A 25,004-nucleotide genomic window follows, 5' to 3' on the forward strand; every position below is an offset into this window, starting at 1 on the left:
AGATGGAATTAGTAACTGTCTAGTGGCTGGCTGAGGGAGGTAGGACATACTCAAAGGGTATATTTGTCTTCATTCATTATACAGTCTGTCCTTAGCATACTAAGGATTATTTCCCTTTCTGACACAAAATGTAGATGTCAAAGGCATCAGTCAATCTGTGCTGCATGGTTGCATATATATAGATTAGAAACTTAAGTTTTTCAAGGACTTGTAGTATCAAAATGAGGCAATAGGCTTGCTAAGAAAAGTAGTTTCTTCTTCAAGTCCAATACAGGATGTGAAAATTCTTATTTTACGGTCAGACACCCCATGTATCAACTAATAAGGGTCATTCCATGCCAAATGATCCAATGGTGGTTCCATTACCATTTTACAAAATAATTAATTTTTAGTACATACGTTTGTACATGTTTCTAGATATCAAAACCAATGTTCAAAAAAATTTATTGTCTTTAGTTCTCCTGAGGCAGCCATTTTTTCAACATGGCGCATGGCTTTTATTGCTCATGTAGCAGTATACAGAAACCTTAACATCTCAAAAACCATTAGAGCTAGAGACATGAAACAAAATTTAATTTGTAGTTAATGAAGTATACTTTTTATGATATTCAAGTATGTTTTGCATCGTAAGTATGAAAATTATGGTGGAAAGTGGGGTAACAATAGTTAAAAAATTGGATTTTTAAGTCTGATTGTTTTCAATGAAGGGGTTTAGTCTAAGGCTTGTTTTTTTTTTTTCATGTGTAGACCTGCCTGCAGGGTGTCTGTGAATAAAATATCAGTGCTTAGAAATGCAACCCTTTTTTACAGCATGGGCTCAAACATGGCTGTTCATTGAATTTTGACAGTTTTCGGGGTTAAATATATCAGATGGGTCCTGTTCAAAAATTCTGAAGTTTGGCACAAAGGAAGCCCTGCATGAACCTAACTCTCAGTGCAACTTTTAAATTCAACTCGTTTTGGTCAATATGAGGTAACATATGTCACCTAATTTCTGATGTTGCAAAGTAAAGTTAAACTACATCCCATACTTAGAATAATCAAGTCTTTTCTTTTTCTTTTTTAAATTTGAGTTAAATAAAGCATCAGAAAATATAGTAACATAAGGTTTTAATACTTGACTTACCAGAAATTGAAATTAGAAGGTATGACAATTGAAAATCCAAAACTGAGCTTCCCCCACATTTTTTAAATGTAGCAGAACATGTAGCTTAAAATAGGCAGTGGCATGCCGAGGAATTCTGAAAGAGAGGGGAGAGGGGGTTACATATTATTTTTTAATATACAGCCCTGTTTTTGCCACATTATCCTGCCTTTGACGTAATTGTTTATGACATACTGGGCTAAAGGTAGCTAAAGGTAGGGGTTTATGACCCCCACCAACCCCTCCTTGGGCACTCCACTGAAAGTAGGCTATTTATTTTGGAGGATCAAAGCTGGTAGAATATATTTTTTGTTTCCTTGATTTTCCACGTTCCCCCTCTGCCTGATTTGACAAAGAGAATGAATAGGAAACTGGAGCTGACAACACCAACTGGTCATGGGTACCTAATAAATCAAGCCTTTTGCAATGAGATTTCACAGATTTTCAATTGTCATACATTGTAATTTCAATTTCTGGTAAGTCAAGTATTAAAACCTTATGTTACTATATTTTCTGAGGCTTTATTTAACCCAAATTTAAAAAAGAAAAAGAAAGACTTGATTATTCTAAGTATGGGATGTAGTTTAACCTTACTTCGCAACGTCAGAAATTAGGTGACATACCTTACCTCATATTGACCAAAATGAGTTGAATCTAAAAGTTGAGATTTTTACTGTGAGTTAGGTTCATGCAGGGCTTCCTTTGTGCAAAATTTCAGAATTTTTCAAGAGGACCCATCTGAGATATTTAACCCCCGCACCCCTTAATTTTCTTCCGCACCCCTTGTCATATTGAGCGCCGAATGTTAAATAATGAAGTAAGACCATTATTATTGCAACAGGCAAGCACTGAAAAAGATGCCGATACACATACTTTCCTGTACTGCAGCGGCCGTTTTTCATTTTGTCAGCATTGTTGTTATGAATATTTCTTCGTTTTGTTTCTTCAAGCGGTCTGTTTGGTTTTCGATAATTGCCTATAGCTTAATGTGAGTTGTTTATTTTCCTCCTGCTTGTTCTTCCTCGCACTGAAGCAAAAATTTCAGCTGCTTTCAAAGGTAAGGTATCGGGAAATTGTAGTTAATGCGAGTTGTAATGTGAAGGGTAGTTTTCTTGTTAATACGTTCTATGTATTTGTTCCACGTAACTTGTCTAGTAAACGTACCATTTCAGGCTCTTTTAAAAAAAAAAACTGTTAGGAAGATGCCCAATGTTCACGAAGAAATTTTACAGTTCATTGTTGGGGATAGTGTGGCAGAAGGGATTTTAATGAAGATGAAGTTGCTGTGCACTTCGCGTTTTGTACTGAAGTAGCAGACGGAAGGTACTATGTATTTTGTAATACCTCCATTGGTTACATTGAAAAGGTTCAAAAATTGTTTTTAAAGACAAGGGTAATTTCATTTTGTATTTCACTACATAGTTCAGTAAGACTGTAAACTGTATATGAATGTTTGCACTGTATGACCACTATCTTGGAGTATAAGTCTTAATACATATCATCATGGACGTCCAGGGTCAGGGCAAGGGGGCACAGTCTCCCTGGAAAATGGATGTCAATCTAAAGTTATATACTTCACACATATAATTTCATTTCAGTCAGTAGTAATTTATGTTAATCAGAGGTGGCAATTAGGGGTGTAGTTGCTCCCTGCTTTTTGCTATTTTTGCCCCCGCACTATGCTAAACCTTATCTACCAAGGGAAAGTAAACTGTCCTTGCCTCCCTTCCCCAGTTTTGCCACTTTGCTTCCCCACTTTTGAAAGGTTGCATGTGTGTTTCATGTTTTCATTATTTTCAGCATCACACCCCCTAAATTTCTTTCCGCAACCCCCTCAGCACCCCTAAATGATTAATCCTGGCACCGCCGCTGCCGAAAACTGTCAAAATTCAATGAACAGCCATGTTTGAGCCCATGCTGTAAAAAAGGGTTGCATTTCTAAGCACTGATATTTTATTTACAGACACCCTGCAGGCAGGTCTACACAAGAAAAAAAAATCAAGCCTTAGACTAAATCCCTTCATTGAAGGAATTGGGCTATTATTACCCCAATTTCCACCATAATTTTCATACTTGAATATCATAGAAAGTATACTTCATTAGCTACAAAATGAATTTTGTTTCAGGTCTCTAGCTCTGATGGTTTTTAAGAAATTAAAGGTTTCTGTATACTGCTACATGAGCAAAAAGAAACAACAGAAAGCCATGCACCATGTTGAAAACATGGCTGACCCAGAGGAACTAATGACAATAAATTTTTTTGAACATTGGTTTTGATATCTAGAAACATGTACAAACGTATGCACTAAAAATTATTTTTTTCTAAAATGGTCATGCAACCAATTATTTTAAAATTTGGTTCATTTGACATGGAATGACCCATAATCATTTAACAAAAATAGTAAAATATGTACTAAAGTATAGAAATACTACAGTATTGGCAGTAGTTCTTGTGATTAACCTCTCAATTTTCATATCATAGGGAAGTAACGGAACCTTTTTTCTGAGGGTAAAAAAGGATTGGGTAACTGATTTACAGATCACACTGCACTGGAAAACAACAAAAAATTGTACAAAGTTACCTTGAATACATACATACATTAATATACTTTATGCACAAGATATGTTTTAAAACTCCATATACCTTATTCTGGTCTGCTATAACATGAGTGGCTTTGTCAGCTTCGCGTGATTCCAACACTTTACCACCAAATCTAGCCTCAGTTAAAGATTTTTCAGATGATTTTCGTACATTATTATACATGCAGGTTAGTAAATGAGAATCATTGCAAAGCATTAACATTTTTAATGCAACATAGTTAATTAATATTTTAATATGAAATTTTCTTATATGAAAATATTAGGAACTATTGAGACAATTCTCGAACAATCATTCTTACCTGTATTACTACATGGGATACATAGAGGCAGTCTACGTACACAGTAATACAAAATTACATTTTTGACACAGTTCGTTCCTGTTTTAAAAATATATTTTCATTAATTCATACCATATATGCATGTAACAATTTTCCAAAGGAAATTATGGTAATTTTTTGTAAATATCAATTTTCAGTGGTTTTAGTGGTTTATCCCTAAAAAAAATATGTCAAATGAAGTAAGTAAGCTTTAGATTTGTCATAAGTATACACACATCAAAAATCTTGCATGTAGTCTGACACTGGAGGATGCATATCTAAAACCTGAGATGAAACACTTGCACTCATTCTATGAGGCTGGGGACTATTAATACCTCACCACCTAGCTTCGCCCACCGTTGGCCCATGGATCATGAATGGCTTATTTTGCTTGCACTGCTTGTTATATTGTCTTGTTGTTTGCAGCTGGACAAATCTCCCCATTTGCAAATCAAATATGGAATCAGACTTGTCCATTGACTAAGAAACACACTGGTTAACAATGATTGCTTCTGCAACAATGTTAGTGCACTTTTCCTTATTTGTCATTGCTATGTAAGGTTGGATCACAAATATCCATGGTTTCACCATCTGATTATCTGTATGTTATACTGATCCACTTCCCAAAGTCTTCTAAGACTCAGCCTGGCTCTTCTTATGAACACTGGCAGCACCTAGTTGAGCTATTGCAAGAAACATGATTGAAGTAAGTGACGTGTTTGGTTTGCATGTGTACTAATCATGTGGCAGAGGGTGCTTGGAATGACAAAGGAGACAAGGTTTTCCTTTAACCTTTTGCCGCCCAAGGCCTTTTTCACATGTAAGCACCTCTGTCCCGAGCCGATTTTGAGCAAAATGCAGAGTTTCAATGAAATGAGTGTAGATCGGAGGCTAATTGCCCTAGAGAGATGAGTGATATACCGTTGTACGCGGAATGAATCAGAGATTCAGACTATATGAAATTTCTGCAAATTCGGCATATTTGTGGCGGGGGGAGGGGGCTAACTCTCAAAATTCCAAAATTTCGGGAAAAAATTTTGTTCCCCCACCCTCCCCTCAAGCAAAAAGTACATGACAGTGTCGACATGCACATGGAAATGATCGCTAACATGTAAGGTACACAAAAATATTTGCATTATTATCATATGACCAATGTAACTTGAGTTATACCCCCAAAAGGAATTGTCGGTATGCCACTGATTCAAGCTTCAAAATGCAGCGGTACCTTGAAATGACTAGCTCAGAGACTATTTGCCCTGGAGATATGAACAATATACCGTTGTACGCAGAATGAATCACAGATTCAGACGATATATAATTTATGCACATTCGGCGCACATATGGAGGGGGAAAGGGGGGGAATCCCCTGAATTTTTTTATTTTTTAAAATGGGGTTTCTCCCTCCCGCCCCCGAAAAAAAGGATATGAAAAGTTCAAAATGCACATAGAAATTATCGTTCACATGTAAGGAACACAAAAATATTTGCATTATTATCATATGACCAATGTAACTTAAGTTGTACCCCCAAAAGGAATGGTCGGCACGCCACTGATTCAAGCTTCAAAATGCAGCGGTACCTTGAAATGACTTTAGCTCAGAGACTATTTGCCCCGGAGATATGAACGATATACCGTTGTACGCAGAATGAATCACAGATTCAGAAGATATATAATTTATGCACATTCGGCGTATATATGGAGGGAGAAAGGGGGTAAATCCCCTGAAAATACTTTTTTTTTAAAAAATGGGGTTTCTCCCCCCCTCCGCCCCCCGAAAAAATCGGCGTACATATGGAGGGGGAAAGGGGGTAAATCCCCTCAAAAATACTTTTCTTTAAAAAAATGGTGTTTCCCCCCGAAAAAAAATGTCAAAAGCAAAATTTATGCAAATTTGGCGTATATATGGAGGGGGAAGGGAGAAAACCCCCAAAAATTATTTTAAAAACTTGTCACTTCACCCAAAAAATGTCCTTGCACTTGGGCACAAAACGACACCTACACACAACATTCACGGACGAAAAGCTAGAACGTAGTGAAAAATGAGCGCCAATTCTTGCAGCTGCTTGAAATTCTATTTTTAGACAATGCTGGGTAACCCCTGTTGCCGCTTGTGGAAAGGTTTCCTTCAGCGCGCTTCGAAATTCCATTCTCACAACGCAGATTCAACAACCAGTCTTCCCCATCCCCCTCCCCCTCCCCCACCCCCTGCTTGCGCCCTCATGGAAAACTTTCATTTTGACTTCGGATACTGATAAACAAGCTTCCTTCGAATGCACTTAGCAGGAGGGAGTGAAAAGCATTGCTTTAGAACAACAAAGCCGGTCTTCCTTTGTCGGCAAAAATTTGACGTTGAAAAGAGCCGCAAAAGAGAAGTACCTTTTCCCTGCCTTTTCCCCTCCATTTTCATGAAGACAAAAAAAAATGCAAAAAACAATTTCTGTTAAATACATGTGTTAGGAACAATATAAAAAAATAAAATCGAAATTCTAGCCAAAAATAGAAAAGTTATAACGTAAAAACTACGACCTTGACACAGCGTCTCAATCGAGACGCTTGGGACAGTGAGGGTTACATTTGGGTATCTCGTTCGAGATGCTTGGGTGGCAAAAGGTTAAACCTTTTTTCACTGTAGCCTGAGTGGCAGCTGGTTTATAAACTGAGTATGGTACAGGAATTGCAGGATATTGGATTTGAATTGTGTGAAGCATAGTAGTCTAGATCACATGTAAAATTATAAATGCTGTCCTGTAGGTTTTGAACATTTTATGAAATATTTTATTCAAACTAGGTAGTAGTAACGTGTTAGTCATGCTGTGAGTTAAATTACAGATATTAAAACCAAAGCAATGATTTCACGATTGAGTATAAGGCAGACATTTTAATTTGATAGAATTCTTATGGCTATAATTTTCGTAGTAGATAGTGTAAACAATTTCACTTACTTGGAAGCAAATGAAACAAATTACACACGGGATAAATTTCTCACAATTAAATGACAAAAGCTTCCTTAGACATTCACATAAAATATGAAAAAGTAAATATGCTCACCAAGGCAGTAATTTATTTTATTAAAAACATAAACTAAACGTAACGTTTCAATCTTCTAGCAAGTTCTTCTTCAGAAGAAGTGATGTAAGTGAAGTGACAAAAAGAAATTGTATAAAGAATATGGAGGACAGAATAAAGAAAATATGCACGAAGGAATGTGAAAAAGAAGGCAAAATAAATAGCCTATGGAAACAGCTGGAAAAGAATGGCTATGAGAAGCAGGATAGACTGGACATAAATGGAAGAAAAGGGGAAAGGGAGAATTGGAAGAGAAAGAAAAAGAGAGAATGTTTGGAATAAGGAGTATGGGGAAGACCACAGAAAAGATATGCAAAGTGCTTAGGAAAGTGGGCATTTAAACTTACAGGAGGGAGGGAGAAGCATCTTAGGAATAGCGAAGAATGCAAACAAGAAAAAGGAAAACAGAAGAGGAAGAGGAAGGGATTATCTACGAAGTAAAATGTAAAGAATGTCAGAGTGTGTACATAGGAGAAATGAAAAAGAGGCTGAAAGACAGGTTGAAACAACATAGGGATGATGTACGACTTAAGAGAGAGAGAAATGCGATATTTAAACACATGAGAGAAACAGGACATGACATAGAGTGGGATGAGGCTAAGCAGATAGGAAGGGAGAAGAAAATGCTAGTGAGAAAATGGAAGGCCAAGGAAATAGAGAAGAAAGGTGAAGAAGACACAATGAACTGGAATGGGGGACTGAAGTTAAACAAAGAATGGAAGAAGGTGTTAGAAAGAGTGGAAAGGACAAGAGAGAAAGAGGAGAGGAGAAGGAAGAAAAATGAAGGAAAAAGAGCGTAAGATATAAAGCCCAACCACATTCTATATGGAAGTAAATATGTTTAGCCTTTTAGGTGAAAGTACAGTTGACGAGGGAAAGCCAAAGTTACAGAACAACTTTGTAATAGTCTGGAAGGAGTAATGTTTGTGTATATATAATGCCCTGTTTTTGTATCTTGTTACTTTTGTACTTGATACAGAGCTTGAAGAAGACCTTGCTAGAAGGTTGAAACGTTATGTTTAGTTTATGTTTTTAATAAAATATTTTACTGCCTTGGTCAGCATATTTAGTTTTTCATAATCATGGAAACAAGGCTTAATGGTGACATAAAATATTGCTAAGAAATTAGTTGTATATCATCATCTTGAGAAGAGATAGAAAAGTTCTGCTGAATTTTTTTTGCTCATTTTAAGAAAAAATTGTTTCAAACTACTTGCATACTTTATTTCCACTAAAGCAAACCTGACTAAGAAAAGGATACGCAATGAAGTATCTCGCCAACTCCTCTCTGTTGTCCAATGAATCTGCAAGTACCATCCCAACTCCAGTAAATACATCTGGAAGTGGCTAGAAAATAAATAAATGTAGATTGTAAAATTTTGTGACAATAGAGTTTACATTAGCCTAATTAATACAAAACAAAATACATACGCATTCATAACACAGAATTTTCAGCAAATACCCCATCTCCATCCTTCATCCCCATTTCCACACAATACACCCTCCCTCCACATAATATTCTTGCTTTCTCCACTCAGTTTGTATAGTGCTGGTGTCATTAATCGAAACTACAGGTTTCATTTAGCATCACGACTAAATGAAGGGTGGTAGGCACTTTGATGAAGGTAAAACTTGGTATCCTCTCACTATATTTAATATTTCAAAAGTCATATGTAAATAAAGTAAATAGTAAACTTACCCTTTTCAAAGTATATAATTTTGCTTCATTTCCCTCCCCTGGTAATTGAGTGTTTTCCTCCTGAAACAAGGATAATATTACTGTTGAGTAAGATATGAAGAGATAGAGAGAGAGAAAGAAAGAGGAACTTACAACTACAATCATATAAAGCTGCTCTGGGGTTCACACAGCCTCTGATAACTTGGGTGCTTGTGGGCAACTCTGGGAGGTTGTGCATGCAGATACTGCTGAAGATGCATTTATGTTTAAGAAATTAAGTTAATCATGGACTGCTACCAGTCATTTGAGATATGATAAGTAAAGTCAAATCCTTTGCCTCTGGCAAGAATCCAGTCCCACACAGAACCGTTTAACCTCCCCTGTTATTAAACCAGGATCATTTGCAAGGAATAATCTTTCTGCTTACTCCACAGGCATTGTAACAACAATGCTATAAGAATAAAAGTTAAAATAATTGCACAACAAAAATCTTTGTACACACATTAACCACTTGCCTGACACATTATTTTCCCAAAAATGGTCCATATTTTACACATTTTTTTTTATTGTGTGTTTGTAATGTACCGATATCGGCAATTAAGGAACAGTAATAAAATTCTATTTTTGGGGTTAAATAAGGTTACCAAACTATTCAAAAAACCTCCATAATTATTAACCCGAGTTAACTGGTACAAACATGGAAAGTACTACAAATGTTTCAAAATAGCATATAAACTGTGGAAAATAAAATGTCTTCACATTTTAATGTTGAATTCCAAAGAGACAGATCCAACAGATGAAAGAATATCTTTTTATAATACTTTTTGCCACGCTTCATTGGTGTGGCGTACGAAGCAAGATGCTGATCAACACCACCTATTTTGTCGTCGTAATAAGCCACCACTCGTGGTTTAATTTTTGCTTTGTGATGTTGTGTTGCAGTCATCATTTCAACAGAATGGATGGTTGACAACAATGTCACATCCTTCTTATCTTTCCATTTCATGACTGTCACTTTGCCGCATTGCAACCCTACTTCTTCACCTTTCTTCAATTTGGCTGTTCTTAGAGCCTGTGGTACATCTTTCCTACTGCGTTTCAGTGTTCCAAATACATCAGTCTTTTTCGAAATGAACAGATCTGCAAGTTGTGGTGAGTTATAATAATTGTCCATTGTCAAACAGTACCCCTTTCCCAACAAATCATATACCAAAGCAAAGATTTTGGAAGGCGACTGTACACCACCACAACTATCTGTATCTGTCTCGTCAGTACACACACTGTCCACTGTTGTATCACTTCCACTCACGTCCATTTCCTCCTCCTCCTCCTCTATACTGTTGTCTGTAAGCTTGTCGTTCTTCACACGATGGAAAACACTAAAACATGAACAGAATGTATTCACAACACAAAAACGCTCTGTAAGTATTGGCACTATTCTCACACAACGAAGGTGACAACTACGTAGTGTCATGGGAATCCGGTAGATGGCAGCAGTACCTCGACAAGCTATCTACACCTTCCATCTAGTGGCCAAAATGGGAATTAACACCTTTTAAAGCTCAAACGAGTCTGTCCGGGTAGGCAGAAAAGTGCACTGCAGTTGCACGATTTTAACGAGATAACTCGGGTAAATAATATGTAAAGCAAAAACAAATTCTGAGTTAACTCGGGTTTATCAGGCAAGTGGTTAAATGGTATAATTGTCAACATAAAATGTGTGTACTATATATATAAATAATCTGTGCATGGAATATAAAGCAAGAACACTGAAGAAAGAAATCATCATCATCATTATCCTTTGCCGTTTCCTGCCTCTGGCTGGGTCGGCATAGAAGTCAAGCCTCTCCATTTTTTCCTGGTCTTCCACCACTCCTCTCTTTCCACTGTGTTCCAATCTTGTCCTCTTCTCCTAACACTCTCCACTATCTGCTCTTTCCACAGACATCTTGGTCTCCCTCTTGGCCTTATTTCCACTCCTAGTGCATGGTAAGCTCTTAATGGTAGTCTTTCTGCATCCATCCTCTTGATGTGTCCGAACCATCTCATCTGTGCCTGATCTATCCTGTCCTGAAGCTTCACCACACCCACTGTAATTACTGAAAGAAGTAATTTGTCAAATATACAAAAAACAAAAACAAAAAAAAAAACACTTACCTCTTCTGCTGACCCAACTTTTCTTTTCTTAGATGGAGATGATTTCTCTTCTTCCTGCAGAGTAAACAAAAACATTTAAATGGACTTACAAATAAATGCACATGAGAATATTTATAGCATTTTAAGTATAAATGTTCAGGAGAAAATTTCAAGAGAAGCTATGTAAACTTGTGTTTGCAACATGGTCATTTCACACACAGAGGTAGTGTCCAGAGGAGTGTATTAGGTATATGGCAGAATGCATGCATGCAATCGGATACCCCAGAGAGGAAGTATTCAAACATTGGGCTTGTGCAGTTTATAGTCCTTGTAGCTCTGTAGTAAATTTTCAAATATTATATGTATGTTCAAATGAAATCTGTGGAGTCCATGAAACATTCATTTCAGCTCCAATTATCCTAGCATCATCATTAGAGGGACAAGCAATTGTAACAGATGGAAAGTATTGTGTTCATGTGCCCAAGGAAAACATGAAAAGGATTTGCACAATCTTCAGACATCCAATGAAGTCAAATCAATATGCCAGTTTGGAGCTCAGCATCATGCAGTCTATGGTTTGTGCCAGGGGTGCCCACAGGGGGGGAATTATGGCGCACACTGTGCCATCGAAATTTTTTGGGGGGATTTTTTTCCATAATGTGATATAAAATTCAACATTTATATATTTTTCCAAAATAAATGTAAAGACGTTTACACCTTAGGTAAACCATATTTAATCCATCAGATGAAGAAAATGAAGTATTTAGAGGTAGTGATGCCCACAGGTGGGTTTGTGGACTCACGTTATGTCCAAGCAACTTTTTTTTTGGGGAGGGGACGATTTTTTGTGATGGAAATTTGATGTGAAACAGTACAGCATTTTGCACAAGTTGAATTACGTTATTAACTATCCTTTGCTGCTACATAAAGAGCAAATTCTAGACTGCCAAGGAAATTGTAACGGGTAATATTATTATTAAGGAAGGGGCGCTCTCCAACTCTTACATGTTGGGTCTTAAATCAACACGTGGATCCCGGTGGGGATTGAGGATTAAACGTTGGGGGGAGGGGGAAGGGAGACAATATCCGCCTATTGAATATCAGTGTTAAATCTTAGATTATCTTGGGAATTTTAGTTGGGGGCTGAGCATTAAATTTGGGGGGATATCCAAATCTTGTGTATTAATATTACGTCTGAGATTGTAGCGGAAAATGTGGTTTGGGGACGGAGATTTTTTTCTTTTGGAGGGGATTTTTTTGGATATCTAGGTACTCTTCAATATCAACAGTAAGTTCAAAATTTTGGTTGGAGGATTGAATATTAAATTTGAGGGGAGGAGATATGGAGCTCTTAATATCTTAGATTGCCAAGGGATTTCTTTAGGGTTCGAACATTATATTTGGGAACTATATTTAGCGATATGGTGTGCGCACGTTTCGGCGCCGAACATGGGAAAAGAGAAGCTGGAAAAGAGTAAATATCGAGGGATCCTATGAAAGTATTCACATCCCATTAAATTAATATTCTTGCAAGCCTGCAAAGAAATGGATATAAAAATGTTCTTGTTCGCTTTGCTCACAGTATTGCGTTACAAAAATACGTGTCTGGCATTTTCATGAGACGATTGTGAAGAATTATACTGTAGCTGCATTACAAGACAAACAATATTCTCGATATTTATTAATAATATAATTTCTCAAAATATAATGTTCAGTGTCGGTATACGGCTTAATTTAAAGCAGGTGAGTCATTTTGATGATACGGTTCTATTAGCAATATTATTGTATTATTGATTCCCTGTAGGCTATGCTGTAATAGTTGTACTAACTGTGTACTGATCAAGAAAATGTGGGGCATTACCCCCACACCCCCTATACGCCTTCATGGCATGGTGCTATGCACAGGGGAACACTTTACCTTTTTTTTTTAATGTGTACTTCATAGTAACACCTTGCACATTACTTGATAAAACAGGAAAATAAATTGTGTCAAATTCGCATTTCTAACTTATTGTTGCAGGGAAATTTTGCTTTAGTGAAATTTGCACTTAAGATGAAAACCGTGTAATTATTGCTATGGATTACTAAAAAAATTGTAATTACCCCAAGCAGAGGGGGTGAGTTCTTTGAAGGAGGCACCTTATTATATTCTCGTCCCGGCCTTAGGAATTTCTAGCTAGGGTTCTGTAATTTTCGATCTTTTAGTTAAATACCCAAATTGTGGGTTATTAAAATCTTGCTCTCCAACCACAAACACTGTTTAAATACATATTTATATAATTATGACACTTGAGATTGCTAGCTTTCTGTTATTTCAAAAATTTGAACCATATGATTACCATATAATTTGGGGGGGGGGGCACATGAGTAGATTTGGGGGGGGGGATGGGCACCCCTGGTCCGTGCTTTGGTGTTTTCTGGAAACCCACATCTATCACACAACAGTACAGAACTTGTATGACTTGCGACAAAGAATTAGCATTGCACCTTGAAAGTTATTAATTAAGATAGGTTGAAACTCGGTCCTGCCACTGGGGGGTAATAGACAATAACTGATTCTCTAGCATTCTTATACCTGAAGGTTTATGGCTGCAGCAACACAAGCCTTCCTGCACAAGATCAATTCAATCTTTTCCATCCTTACTATTTCCTTTAGGTCCATCAACGTTATCCCTCTGGTCTTCATCTTGGCTTTCCTACAGGTCTTGTATCATCAGGTTTCCCATCATGAATCCTGTAAACTTCTTTCCTCTCCCATTTGTGCCACATGGCCTGCCCATCTAAGTTGTCTTGATTTAATTATTCTAATAATATCTGGACATGATTGCATATAATGCGCTTCTAAATTATGTAACAGACAATAGGTCATGCAATTTGTTTTTATGTGAAAATTAAATATCTTCAGGTTAATAGTGTATGTGGCTACATCAGCTCCTTTCTCCTTTGTTTTAACTATATTTTGTGATATAGTTAGTATGCATGTGTGCATTGTACCATACTGCACTTTATATTTTTCTTATTTTAAGTCACATTTTCATTTCTAGGCTGTTGTGATGATGAGGATGACTGCAAATTAAATGCCATCCACATTGTCAGGCTGGGACTTTTATTCTAAACCTTGGGTGGTGAGATCAGGAGTTGGTCACTCAATGTGCTTAACTACTGAAGCAGCTTATGCTGTGCTCCAATGTGCTTTTGAAGGGCTTTCACAATGGAATTCAAAGAAATGTAAATACTATGATAATTATTGTATCAAATAATCTATAGTTACCACTTCTGGACTATCATCTTTCATGGTATGTTTTGAATTCTTATTTTTCTTGGAAGTAGATGCATCCTCATCCTAAATGAAGAAAGCAAAAGCCTCAATTATTTTCCAGTTATTGCAGGTAACATGTACTAATGCTAAAAATATTACAGTTTTCTACCTACTAACAAAATTGGGTCCAGCATGCAATCATCACCACTCAAATGTTTGAGATTTTTCTTATTTGGTTGTTTCCTTGACATGTTTCCTACGTTATGTTTGTGACTCATAATCGAAGTTATTAATGTGGGACTGTCTGAGAAGTTTTACATATACTAAGCAAACAATGCAACAAAGAAATAAATTAATTTAATTGTATTGATCAGTGTTGAAGAGTATCAACAACCATCAATAGTTATTGGAAAGGATGTTTCCCTAAACAAAGTATGGGGAAGAAATATTTTGAAGCACCTTATCATAGTTTAAAGCAGTTTATGTATCTTTCCTAAATACAAGAAAGTCTAAGATAAGTATTTTTTATAGAAAAAAATTGAAAAATTATGCCCACCTAGGAAGGAAATGATGGTATACCACATTTCACTGCATAATCGTCACCCTGTTTTTCCAGTCCAAAAATTGGTTTATGACTTTTCATCACATAAGCATGCCAGATAACCGAGCCAATGATAGCAGTGCAGGATCTTTGTGCACAGAATATTAAATTTTGTAATTTCGTGCCCTGCAACATTGCAATAACAACTAATGTAACTTTTATTTTTCGGACTGGATTGATTGATTGAATTAAAATTGTTACGTATGTCGGCACATATGACCATTTTGCACCGTTCAATGTATACGGGGAAATAGCCCCTTTAAAATTCTTACTTAAAAGTTTAAAACAAGGGATGTAAGAAGCCCCTTGTGCAAGGTATTAAAGGGACCTGCACAAGACAAACACAACACATTAAAAAGTCTGGAGGAATGTTCATTGAACTGTCACGAAGAAATGCAGCCAAGCAGTCTTTTTTTTTCCGAGAAGAAAGGTTCTGGTACTTCTTCCATAAAAGATAACTCTTTGGCATTCCTAAACCTGAAAGTTTATTGCCACAGCAACATATATTTTCCACCCATTCTTACACTAATCAAGATCAGGATCCGCTTGAGTACATATACAAAGTGTGGCTAGAAAGAAACCGGACTGTTGATACAAAATCTTTTATTGGTTATATTGTACAATACGAACATTATCCCCTTCAAAGTACCCCCTTGAACTATCGATACACTGCTCCATACGAATCTTCCATTTATGGAAGCAGTGCTGGAAATCATTTTCTGAAACTATGTTCATGACATCCGTCGCTTTTGTTTCCACACATTCTACGGTCGTAAATCTGGTTCCTTTCAGTGCTGATTTGACCTTTGGGAATAAAAAAAAAAAAGTCGCACGGAGTGATATCTGGCGAATAGGGTAGCTGTTCTAACACTGTGATCCCATGCTTGGCCAAAAAAGGCCTTGACTGACAATGCCGTGTGGCAGGAGCATTATGCTGATGAAGAAGACATGACTTGCTTTTTCACAAACAGGTCGTCGTCTTCTTACTCGCTCACGAAGGGTCATCAGCACCGTAATTTAATAATGTTGGTTGTTTTGCAATAGCTCGAATACTCAAGGACGATCTTTTCGAATCAATTCACCGACATTTTCAATGTTTGATTCCGTTTTCGACGTGCAAGGCCGTCCAGGAAGCGAGTCGTACGCGATCACTTCTCGTCCATCTTTAAACCTTTGAAACCCCTCAAACACTTGCGTGCGTGATAAACACTCATCTCTGTATACTTCCATCAACAAACCATAAGTTTCTGTGGCAGATTTTCCGAGTTTCATAAGAAACTTCAAATTGATATGCTGTTCCACTTTCACACTTAACATTTTTTCGACGTAGCAAAGATGTACGGTTCACTTCGTCCACAAGCTACAGCGGAACTGAGTGCCGCGCACCCTGGGGAATCACACAGTCGATAGGCAGGATATCACGTTATACACTCATGCACTGCTTGACCTTGATCTGCTTGTCGTTTGTCGACAGCAACAACAATCCGGTTTCTTTCTAGCCACACCTCGTATACTGGTAAACATATAAATAAAACATCAGTTGAGAACTGAGCATACACATAAACTAACCACATCTTTCTTTCTTCTTTTGGTAGGACTAAGTTTCTCCTCAGATGAAGTAGAAGTCTCACTGTCCACAGATTCTTTGCTTTTGCTTTCCTTAGCATCAGTAGTCTGTGCAGCTTCAAAATCTGTTCCTTTCTTAGATGTTGTATACAAGCCCTGAAACAATATAGAAATGCTGTAAAAAATATGAAAGCAGCAGCTTGTGGCAAGAACTTGGCTGGCATACCACCAAAGAAAGGGGGATGCAGGAAGCTAAATTGTACAAAATTATGTGATTTTCAGACTCACTTAGTGACTAAATTGTGACATTTATTGTAATTTGTAATCAGGGTTCCCACTTATTTTGTCAAATAAAATTCCTGATTTTTAAGGTTTTCCAGTGTTTTAAATGCATTTTTACATCACTGTAATGTTTTAACTTACTACTAAACAAGTGTTGCATTTTTAATGGTGTACACAAATAATTATAATTGTACAAATAATGGCTGTTGTTAAAATACATGAAAATGAAATACACAAACCTTTAATTCAGGAAGTGTTGTTGCTTCTTTCCATGTCTTATCATGACGGATCTTTGTTACTCTTGGGAATCTTACAGAAATTCCATCTGCAGTGTGAACAGTGTTTTTTGTGAATTCTGCTCCTGTAATTTCCCACACTGGCATATCCTGAGGGTGTAGAAGGAAAACAGAGATATGGATAAGATGAAAAACGAAAACAAGATGAATAATGCCAAACATGCAAACCTTGAAACATCAGCAGAAAACCAGATCTTAAATATCCATCAAAACAATAAAGTCACATACATTTCGTAAACAAGGACTATATTTGTTTCTAAACAAGAAATATACGTACTATGTTTGATTTTATTTTTTTGAAGTATAAGTGTCACAAGCAATGTGCATCATTTAGAAAACAAATATTCATAATATCTTCATTAATTTGTGTTACACAAGAACATTTTTCTTCATTTTACATACATTGTTCAGCATGTGATTTTTGTTGTTGGTAAAAGAGCCCTTTTGTGACTTACAAGAAATTAGTTATTTTCTAAAATTAATATACATACATATATATTTTAAATACACTTTGAAAGTGGTAAAGTATACAAGGGATTCTATGCATTTCTCTCTCCTTCTGGCATGCCACAAATTATTTACTTCAGCCATTAATGAAATGACAAGCGATTTTAAAACAATCAGATGAATCCCATGTCACGCTGACATGAGGTTGGATGTGCACACTCTGTAGTGCACTTTTAAATAAAATCAACCATGCAGGCAATAATGTTTTTCTGAAATGCAACATAATAACCTGTGGTGCAACAGCCCATTGAGGGCCCGGGCCTACCTACCGACTGCTGGCCTCACTCCCAACTGATTATACTCACTCACCCAAGGTGGGAGATTATCCAATCAGTTACTGGGTGATGTGGTCAGCACAACGAACCCATGGATGCTGTTGTAGGTTTTCATGACCGGGTTACGCTACTCATTCATAGCTCCCCAATTCCCCACAATGGTGGGTGGCCACCGGTCCCATACACAGGCTGATATCTCAGGAGAAAAGTTGTTATGCTTCCTCCAGGAGCCTCGAACCTTTGCACGTCCCATAGCTGGAGCCCGAAGTTTGCACCTTACACCGCAAAATGGTGGGACAAAATGCAACATAAATATACACCTATAGTACTGAAAATTATGCGTATATAAGTTTTTGAAAATGCACAAATAAACCTACCTTTGGATCCTTGGCTACAAAATCTGGAATCATTGTTTTCGTACAATTAAGCCAATTTGGAACTCTTGATTGGTCTTTGCTAATTTTTACCACCTGCAATTCATCCTGTAAATAACATCAATAAGAGCATTTAAATATAAATTTATGTATGAGCGGAACACACACAATCCAAAAAAACACTTAATATTGCAACATATACCTCTGAAATGCTTATCAAATCAAATGTTATTTCATTTTAAATACTATGCTAAAGCAACCTTTTTGGAGTAGGTGGTAGGAGCAGCACCAAGGGTGGGCCAGAGATGGCCACAGCTCTTCCAAAAGCATGCTGGCTCATCTGCTGACCCACCCTGTCAAAATGTAATGGACAAATTTCTGTGAAAAAAATAAATTGAAAGTGTATAGATAATAATGAATGTACATTTTTCTTTGCAGGTGTGGCCCACCTAAAAATAGTTTGACAGCCATCCAGTGACCCACGCACACCAGGGTGTCTGATGCCACCCCTGGTAGATTGGTTTATAAATATAGGCCAGACTGCCATGTTTCAATAGCTGCAGCCTAGAGTGCAGAATTTCTGGGAGTGCAAAATCTTGCAGTACGTCACGATTCATGAAGTAAGTAAAATAAAGAAAAAAATAATATATCTTATTCCACTGTTTTATACAAAACTAAGTACCATACCACACCTCAGTATTTGAATACAGGGCAAGGCATAGATATTTTTGGTGCATCTCTTTCATTATTCCATTCAACTATCCATTTACATGTATTCTCCCTACCAAGGAGTAGAATATTCAATATTTTTTTCTTGGCACATGAGACAGTGGTGAATCTATAAATTACATTTTGAGAGATCAAATGTTGTGAGATACATCACTAGATAAGAATACGGTTCTAATGCAAACAAACTGTCTTTACATACTTCCAAAACATGCAACAAGCTGAAACTATCATGAAAATAAGACATGAAAATATATTTGTTTTGCAAAAACTAGAAAAGAGTAAATTAGCAAAGGCACAGTAAAGTTTTACTAAAGGCAAAGAAAGGTTTGAGAGTTACAAATTTGAAATTCCTTGGACTTCTAAAATCATTGTTAGGTGCAACAATGGAATAAGGAGTTTCAATTGGCTTGAAATTATTTCATTCTCATATGTATTTCCATATTTTTTCTTGCACTCTCAACTGTTTTCTTTCATGTTGCTGTACTTGCCTACTGATAGTTAAAAAAGAACTTGTCAAGATTATAGTATGTTCACATATACAGCGCACCTGTACCTGAATAATGAATGTAACTCAACAATCAGAATGTAACTATGGAAATATGGAAGGTCCATAAAATGACAAATCTGCACTAATTCACTATAAAAGTGCAACTAACCTGTATACGCTCCAAAGTCTCATCATCATGGCCAGTGTGAACCTTTGTAACTGTGCACCACTTCTTCCACATTGGGTCATAACATCCCATCAAGAAAACTGACATCATTCCTCCTGGTAAGAGAAATACATGAATAAGAAGCCATATTTATAAAATGAGTTCCTACTAATAACATATTGCATCAAGTTGTAAATGATGAATCTTAAAGAGGAACTTGCAAATGTTCAGTATAATTATGTGAATTTGATAAAATTGATTATACTTGTAAATGTAAATGAGGAATATATATGTATAATTGCTAGGATTTATCAAATTGTGTATTTTTATGGTAAAAAATAATTACAATATACTTTTCATAGAATACTTCCCACCAAGCAAAATGGATAACATTTACCTTTACCCAATTATAGTAACATGTTAACAAATCATAAATATAAATCAGTCGAAAGTAATTCGTAAAATTTATCCCTTATGTGAAATAAAACTGGACTGAATAAAAATAAATAAGTGATGCAGTGGTTCTATTTTTTTAAAAATATGTCTTCAATTCATGTTATGGACAAAAAATATGTAATCTATGAAACATTCTCAGTTCATCCCAGAACAGTTAAGATAATGATATGGCACTTAAAAGGCTTGATTTAAAAACCGTGCAAGACTGATAGAGAATGCATTTGTTATGAACACAAAATACACATCATATGAAGAAACAAATCAGTTCAATTGTTTTCATTCTCTCTAACTGTTTCAAGTCTCCCCAGTGGCAGAGTGCTAACGTCATTGCCTTTAATCAAGGGGTCCCACGTTCTTAAACTGGTGGAGGCATATGTAGGTCCAGTTCCAATCAAACTCTCAAGCGGTTTTCTGGTAATTAATACTTTACTTTGATTCAATCTGGTTGTGTGATTCTAAAATTAGGGTACAGTAGCTTATTTGCATCTAAGGACCACCGTCTAACAAAAACAGTACATGGTAATGTAGGACATGTTATCAAGATTTCAACTCCACTACTGCACTGGGTCAAACATGCATAAAATACGTTTTGCTGATACCAACATCTGATTTTCTATTTAGGTATTTATACAAATTAATAAAGGTTAATTACAGAAATATCAGTATATTGCCAGCCTTTTACTTATAACCTAAGATGCCCATTAATATGCTCTATTCCTAACATATACAAAGGCTGTCGCAGAGAAGGTGAGACTAATTCCTGTATAGGAAAACAGCGACCTCCATTGGCTAGCAAATGTATGAGGGTGAAAATATGGTTCATTAGTTGCCGATTGAGACCAAAATGAGCGCAATAGGTCAAAAAGTCGTGACTGTGTAGCAGTTAAAAGACAAGCATGTACATGGACCCCTCCAAGAATCATTAAAATGAAACAAAAATATTACAAACCACAAAAGTTTTATTCAGAATCAGCCATATCGAGTAGACGTACATCTTTTTTCAAAATAGGCACCATTGACAGCTAAGCAAGTGTCCATACGCTCCTGCCACTTTGTGAATGTCTTTGAAAATTCGTCGTCAGGTAGCGAACTGAAGAAAACTTGCGCTGCGGTGATCACTTCTTTGTTCGTCATGAAGTGACGACCACGTAAAGCGGCCTTTAAAAGTGGAATTAGCCAAAAGTCGCAGGGTGCAAGGTCCAGGCTGTATGCTGGATGTGGGAAAATTTCTATTTTTCTCTTCGTCGCGTAATCCTGAAAAGCCTGCGCGGTATGCGGGTGTGCGTTTTCGTAGTGCAATATGAAGGAGTTCTTCAAATGCGGCCTCTTTTTTGCTACGTGCTGGCGCAGAGTCTCAATGACTCTTTGGTAATACTCTGCATTCACCGTTTGCCAGGGAGGGACAATGTGTTGGTACACCATGCCTCTTCGATCCCAAAATGCGATTAGCATCACCTTACCTGTGCTCTTCTGTTGCCGCACTTTCTTCTTGCGAGGCGACTGTGGCGACTTCCATGTGCTGCTTTCTTATTTTGTATGCGGGTGAAAGGAATGGATCCATGTTTCATCGGCAGTTATGATTCGATCCAGAATGAGGGGTTCATCTTCCATACGTCTCTTCCACTGGGTGCAAACATCCACACGCTGCTGCATCTGTTCTGCTTTAAGAAAATGTGGTACCCATGCGGAGCAAACCTTCTTCATTTTCAAATGATCACACAAAATTTGGTAGACGGTGTCCTTCGATATGCCCAAATGTGCACTTAGTGCTCTCACGGACATATGCCTATCATCACGAATAACTGCTGCAACAGTATTCACTAGCGTCTCGTTAATCATGGACGGTCTTTGTCCAGGATGCGGAAGCAAAGTGCCTGATTCGCACCCATCTTTGAACAACTTGTGCCATCGGTACACTGTGGCTCTACTCAGTCTGTCTTGATCGGCATATGCCTGTTGAAACATTGCATATGTTTCCACAGCACTTTTACCTAAACGCCAACAAAATTTTATGGCATGTCGCTGTTCATCTTGAATACTCATCACGAAAAGCAATGTTATACACAAAAACCTGGAGGGGTAAACGAAACACGTTCCACGTAAATCAACGCAGCTGCTCACTAACGTGGTTTCGCAACATGTGACAACTTGCTACGGAAACAGAATGAGTCATCCTACATGGCGTGACTAGTGCCGAAACCATAGGCAGTGTTCCCAAGCCAGGAAAAAATCTGTCTCACCTTCTCTGCGACAGCCTTTGTAGTTTTTAGCAATGATAAAGAGTGGAGGACAGCATAAAAACTGAAGATTACATTTTCAGTTTCATGAGAATCTTAATGCTTCACTCCTATCTCCTAGTTTTATGAACCCTATGACATACCTTTGTTTCCTGTCCCATACCATGCTCCAAGTACCAGCAAATCAGCACTATCAGCCATTGCTCCTCCTAGCAAATAATCCTTTTTCACCTTTAACCAGTGTCTCTTACCAGGTTCATAAATGCTCTGTTAAAATATAAAAACTTTTTATATAAAACCAAACACTGATGAAAAATATCAATATTTTCATGAGTCAATTTCTTCACATTTTGGTACCAGAAAATGACGTACCACAGAGAAACATCAACAATGAACACAACCTTTTTCACAACATGTTTAATAAGTCTTGGAATTTTGTGCATTTTCTTCTTCTTCTTCTTATTATTATTTTATGTCACTTCTCTAGCTCTCTAGGTTAAATGTAAATATGAGGGTGAAATATCCATGATCTATTCAGAATTCCAGTCTAGAACTCCTGACTTTGGACCATGTTATGATAACCACTCTGCTGCAAAAGTATTTAAATTGTATTTTATCCACTTGCTAATACAGAAGTCACTTATATCCACTGGTGATCCAAGACTTACCACAGATAGTAGCAAACCATTAAGATAAGTTGTGTCCATTTACATATACATTATAAAATATAGTTGAAACATGTACAATATAACATGCTTTCATGTTTCGGGGAGCAAAAGATATGAAGGTACTCAGAAAAGGTGCCTAGTTTGTAAATGCTATTACTATCTTCGCTAACATCTTATCACACACATTGTAGATGTCATTTTTCCTATGTGGATTGTCAGAGGAATACTACACTAGATTGAATTTTTTACACTTTACTACCTCACAAACAACAGTGGCAAACTGCAGATAACCGAAACTGTGGAAACCGAATACATGAATATGGAGGGAGACTACTGTTCTATATTTTATTGGAATCATCCCAATTAGTTGAAAGAATCATACACTAACATCTCCCTACTCTTGGCGCAAGTAGTAGTGAAAAAATCAATACCATTATCAACATAAACACACACCCATGTCATATATTCAAATTAATGAAAATAACCTACATTCTTCAAATTCTCTTAATTATATTATTCAAATCAGAATTTTCATTCATGAAATATAAATTCATGTTTCTCCAATTTATAATTTCAAATACAGGGTGATCCGTTTGAGATGTCAGAAAAGTAAACCATTCCATACTAGAGGTTAATGTACTCTCTAAGGAATTTGTTGTAATGTAAGCTGAAAGAATGTAAGGTTCAAGTGAGTGGAAATGGTGGCACTAGCATGCATGCTAGACAAAGATGGCAGTCACATCCCAACAACATGCACAATGTGTCATATGGTATGTGAAATTTTCAAGTGCTACATGCATTTGAGTTTCTTTGCATTTGCTGTTTTCAGTCCAGATGAATTTCTCACTTACAAATGTAGAAACAACTTATCATGCAATGAGTTTATCTACACTTAGTGATGTACTACTTATTTAGGGAGTAAAAAGATTTTAAAAATTACTTTATGTATAAGAATTTTCACATCCACTAAAGATTGATTGTTCCTAAAATAACAAAGAGTTGCAAAGTTTGCATTAACATCTTAATCTAGTACTTTTCTTCTTCCATATTCAAATTACCTTTAAATTTTTCAACACCAATCCCTCCAGGCCATGCTTGAATACCTTGTTAATCATTTCTTGAAGATCTTTTGGGTCCTGAAAAAATATATTACAGAAATGAAGAATGAAAGTTTTACTGTAAATTAAAGCAAAAATAAAATATTATCTTAAAATTATGGCTAAGATTAAGACTTGCATATGGGGTTCGGCAAATATCAGTTCTATCAGTACTAAAAATAATTGGTTAAGTGTAATTATCCATACCACCCAATATTTTCCATGATTAGGTTATTTTACATGCTATACAAAATTAGGACTGAGCCAATACCACTTTAAATAATACTGATGTTGATACTCTTAACGATTTCCACCATCATCAATACTTTCACAGCATAATAATTTAAAGTTGTTCAGAATATTTACACATTAATTGATTGATTAAATTCAAACTGATACTTCCCGATCGGTATCAGCTCAGTGCAGTACAAAATACCAACCAACACTTTGCAAAGTTCAAGTACTATACTAGTTATGAAAAATACACAATGTTCTTTAATTCTCCATCAATATTGTGTGGCTCAATTGGATATCATAATTAAAATTCATTTTAATGTTCTTGATCTCATATGTGAGCCTATTAATTTTTTTTTAGAAAAACTCTGGCAGACTGCAATTGTACAGCTGCAATATAATTCTTACATATTAACTTTCGTATCAATTCTGAAAGCGAAAATGCTAAAATATTCTGTATCAACATCAGAATCTATGGGAAGTGTAAGGGCATAAGTAGACCCAAATGGACAGTTCAACGCCCGAAAGTGGGGCTCAAAAAAACCTCAAAAACTCACTTTCTCTCCACGTTCCGCGCCTCATTTATTGCGCTGACGATGTTTCGCAGCGAAGAAAACAGCACCAAAACATCAAAATCTCACTTTTATGAATTGGGGTTCACCAAAATCTCAAAAACTCACTTTTATTAATTGAGGTTCACCAAAACCTCAAAAAACTCACTTTCTCTCCACGTTCCGCGCCTTCATTCGTTGCGCTGACACAGCGTGATGAGTAAATAATGCATTTTCTCATCCTTGAAGGATGAATGCATCTTATCGTAATTTTCCA

At 36.6% G+C, this 25,004-nt stretch overlaps 1 protein-coding gene across 2 annotated transcripts in view; it reads right to left on the minus strand.

Annotated features, from left to right (window-relative positions):
• The window catches only part of DNAlig3 (DNA ligase 3), an 85,963-nt gene that overhangs the window by 3,375 nt on the left and 57,584 nt on the right, over positions 1-25,004 (minus strand). For both annotated transcript variants that reach the window (XM_083120795.1, XM_083120796.1), the window contains exons 13-23: positions 23,904-23,981; positions 22,321-22,444; positions 19,488-19,600; positions 18,106-18,210; positions 16,890-17,036; positions 16,372-16,524; positions 14,214-14,285; positions 10,964-11,017; positions 8,828-8,887; positions 8,390-8,475; positions 3,789-3,858 (exon numbers count right to left, since the gene is read on the minus strand). In XM_083120795.1, coding sequence (XP_082976921.1) covers positions 3,789-3,858; positions 8,390-8,475; positions 8,828-8,887; positions 10,964-11,017; positions 14,214-14,285; positions 16,372-16,524; positions 16,890-17,036; positions 18,106-18,210; positions 19,488-19,600; positions 22,321-22,444; positions 23,904-23,981 — 1,062 coding nt within the window. The remainder of the gene's footprint in view (positions 1-3,788; positions 3,859-8,389; positions 8,476-8,827; positions 8,888-10,963; positions 11,018-14,213; positions 14,286-16,371; positions 16,525-16,889; positions 17,037-18,105; positions 18,211-19,487; positions 19,601-22,320; positions 22,445-23,903; positions 23,982-25,004) is intronic.

The sequence above is a fragment of the Lepisma saccharinum genome, chromosome 4 (genome assembly GCF_977018435.1).
Source record: "Lepisma saccharinum chromosome 4, izLepSacc3.1, whole genome shotgun sequence".
In the NCBI taxonomy this organism is placed as follows: Eukaryota; Metazoa; Arthropoda; class Insecta; order Zygentoma; family Lepismatidae; genus Lepisma; species Lepisma saccharinum.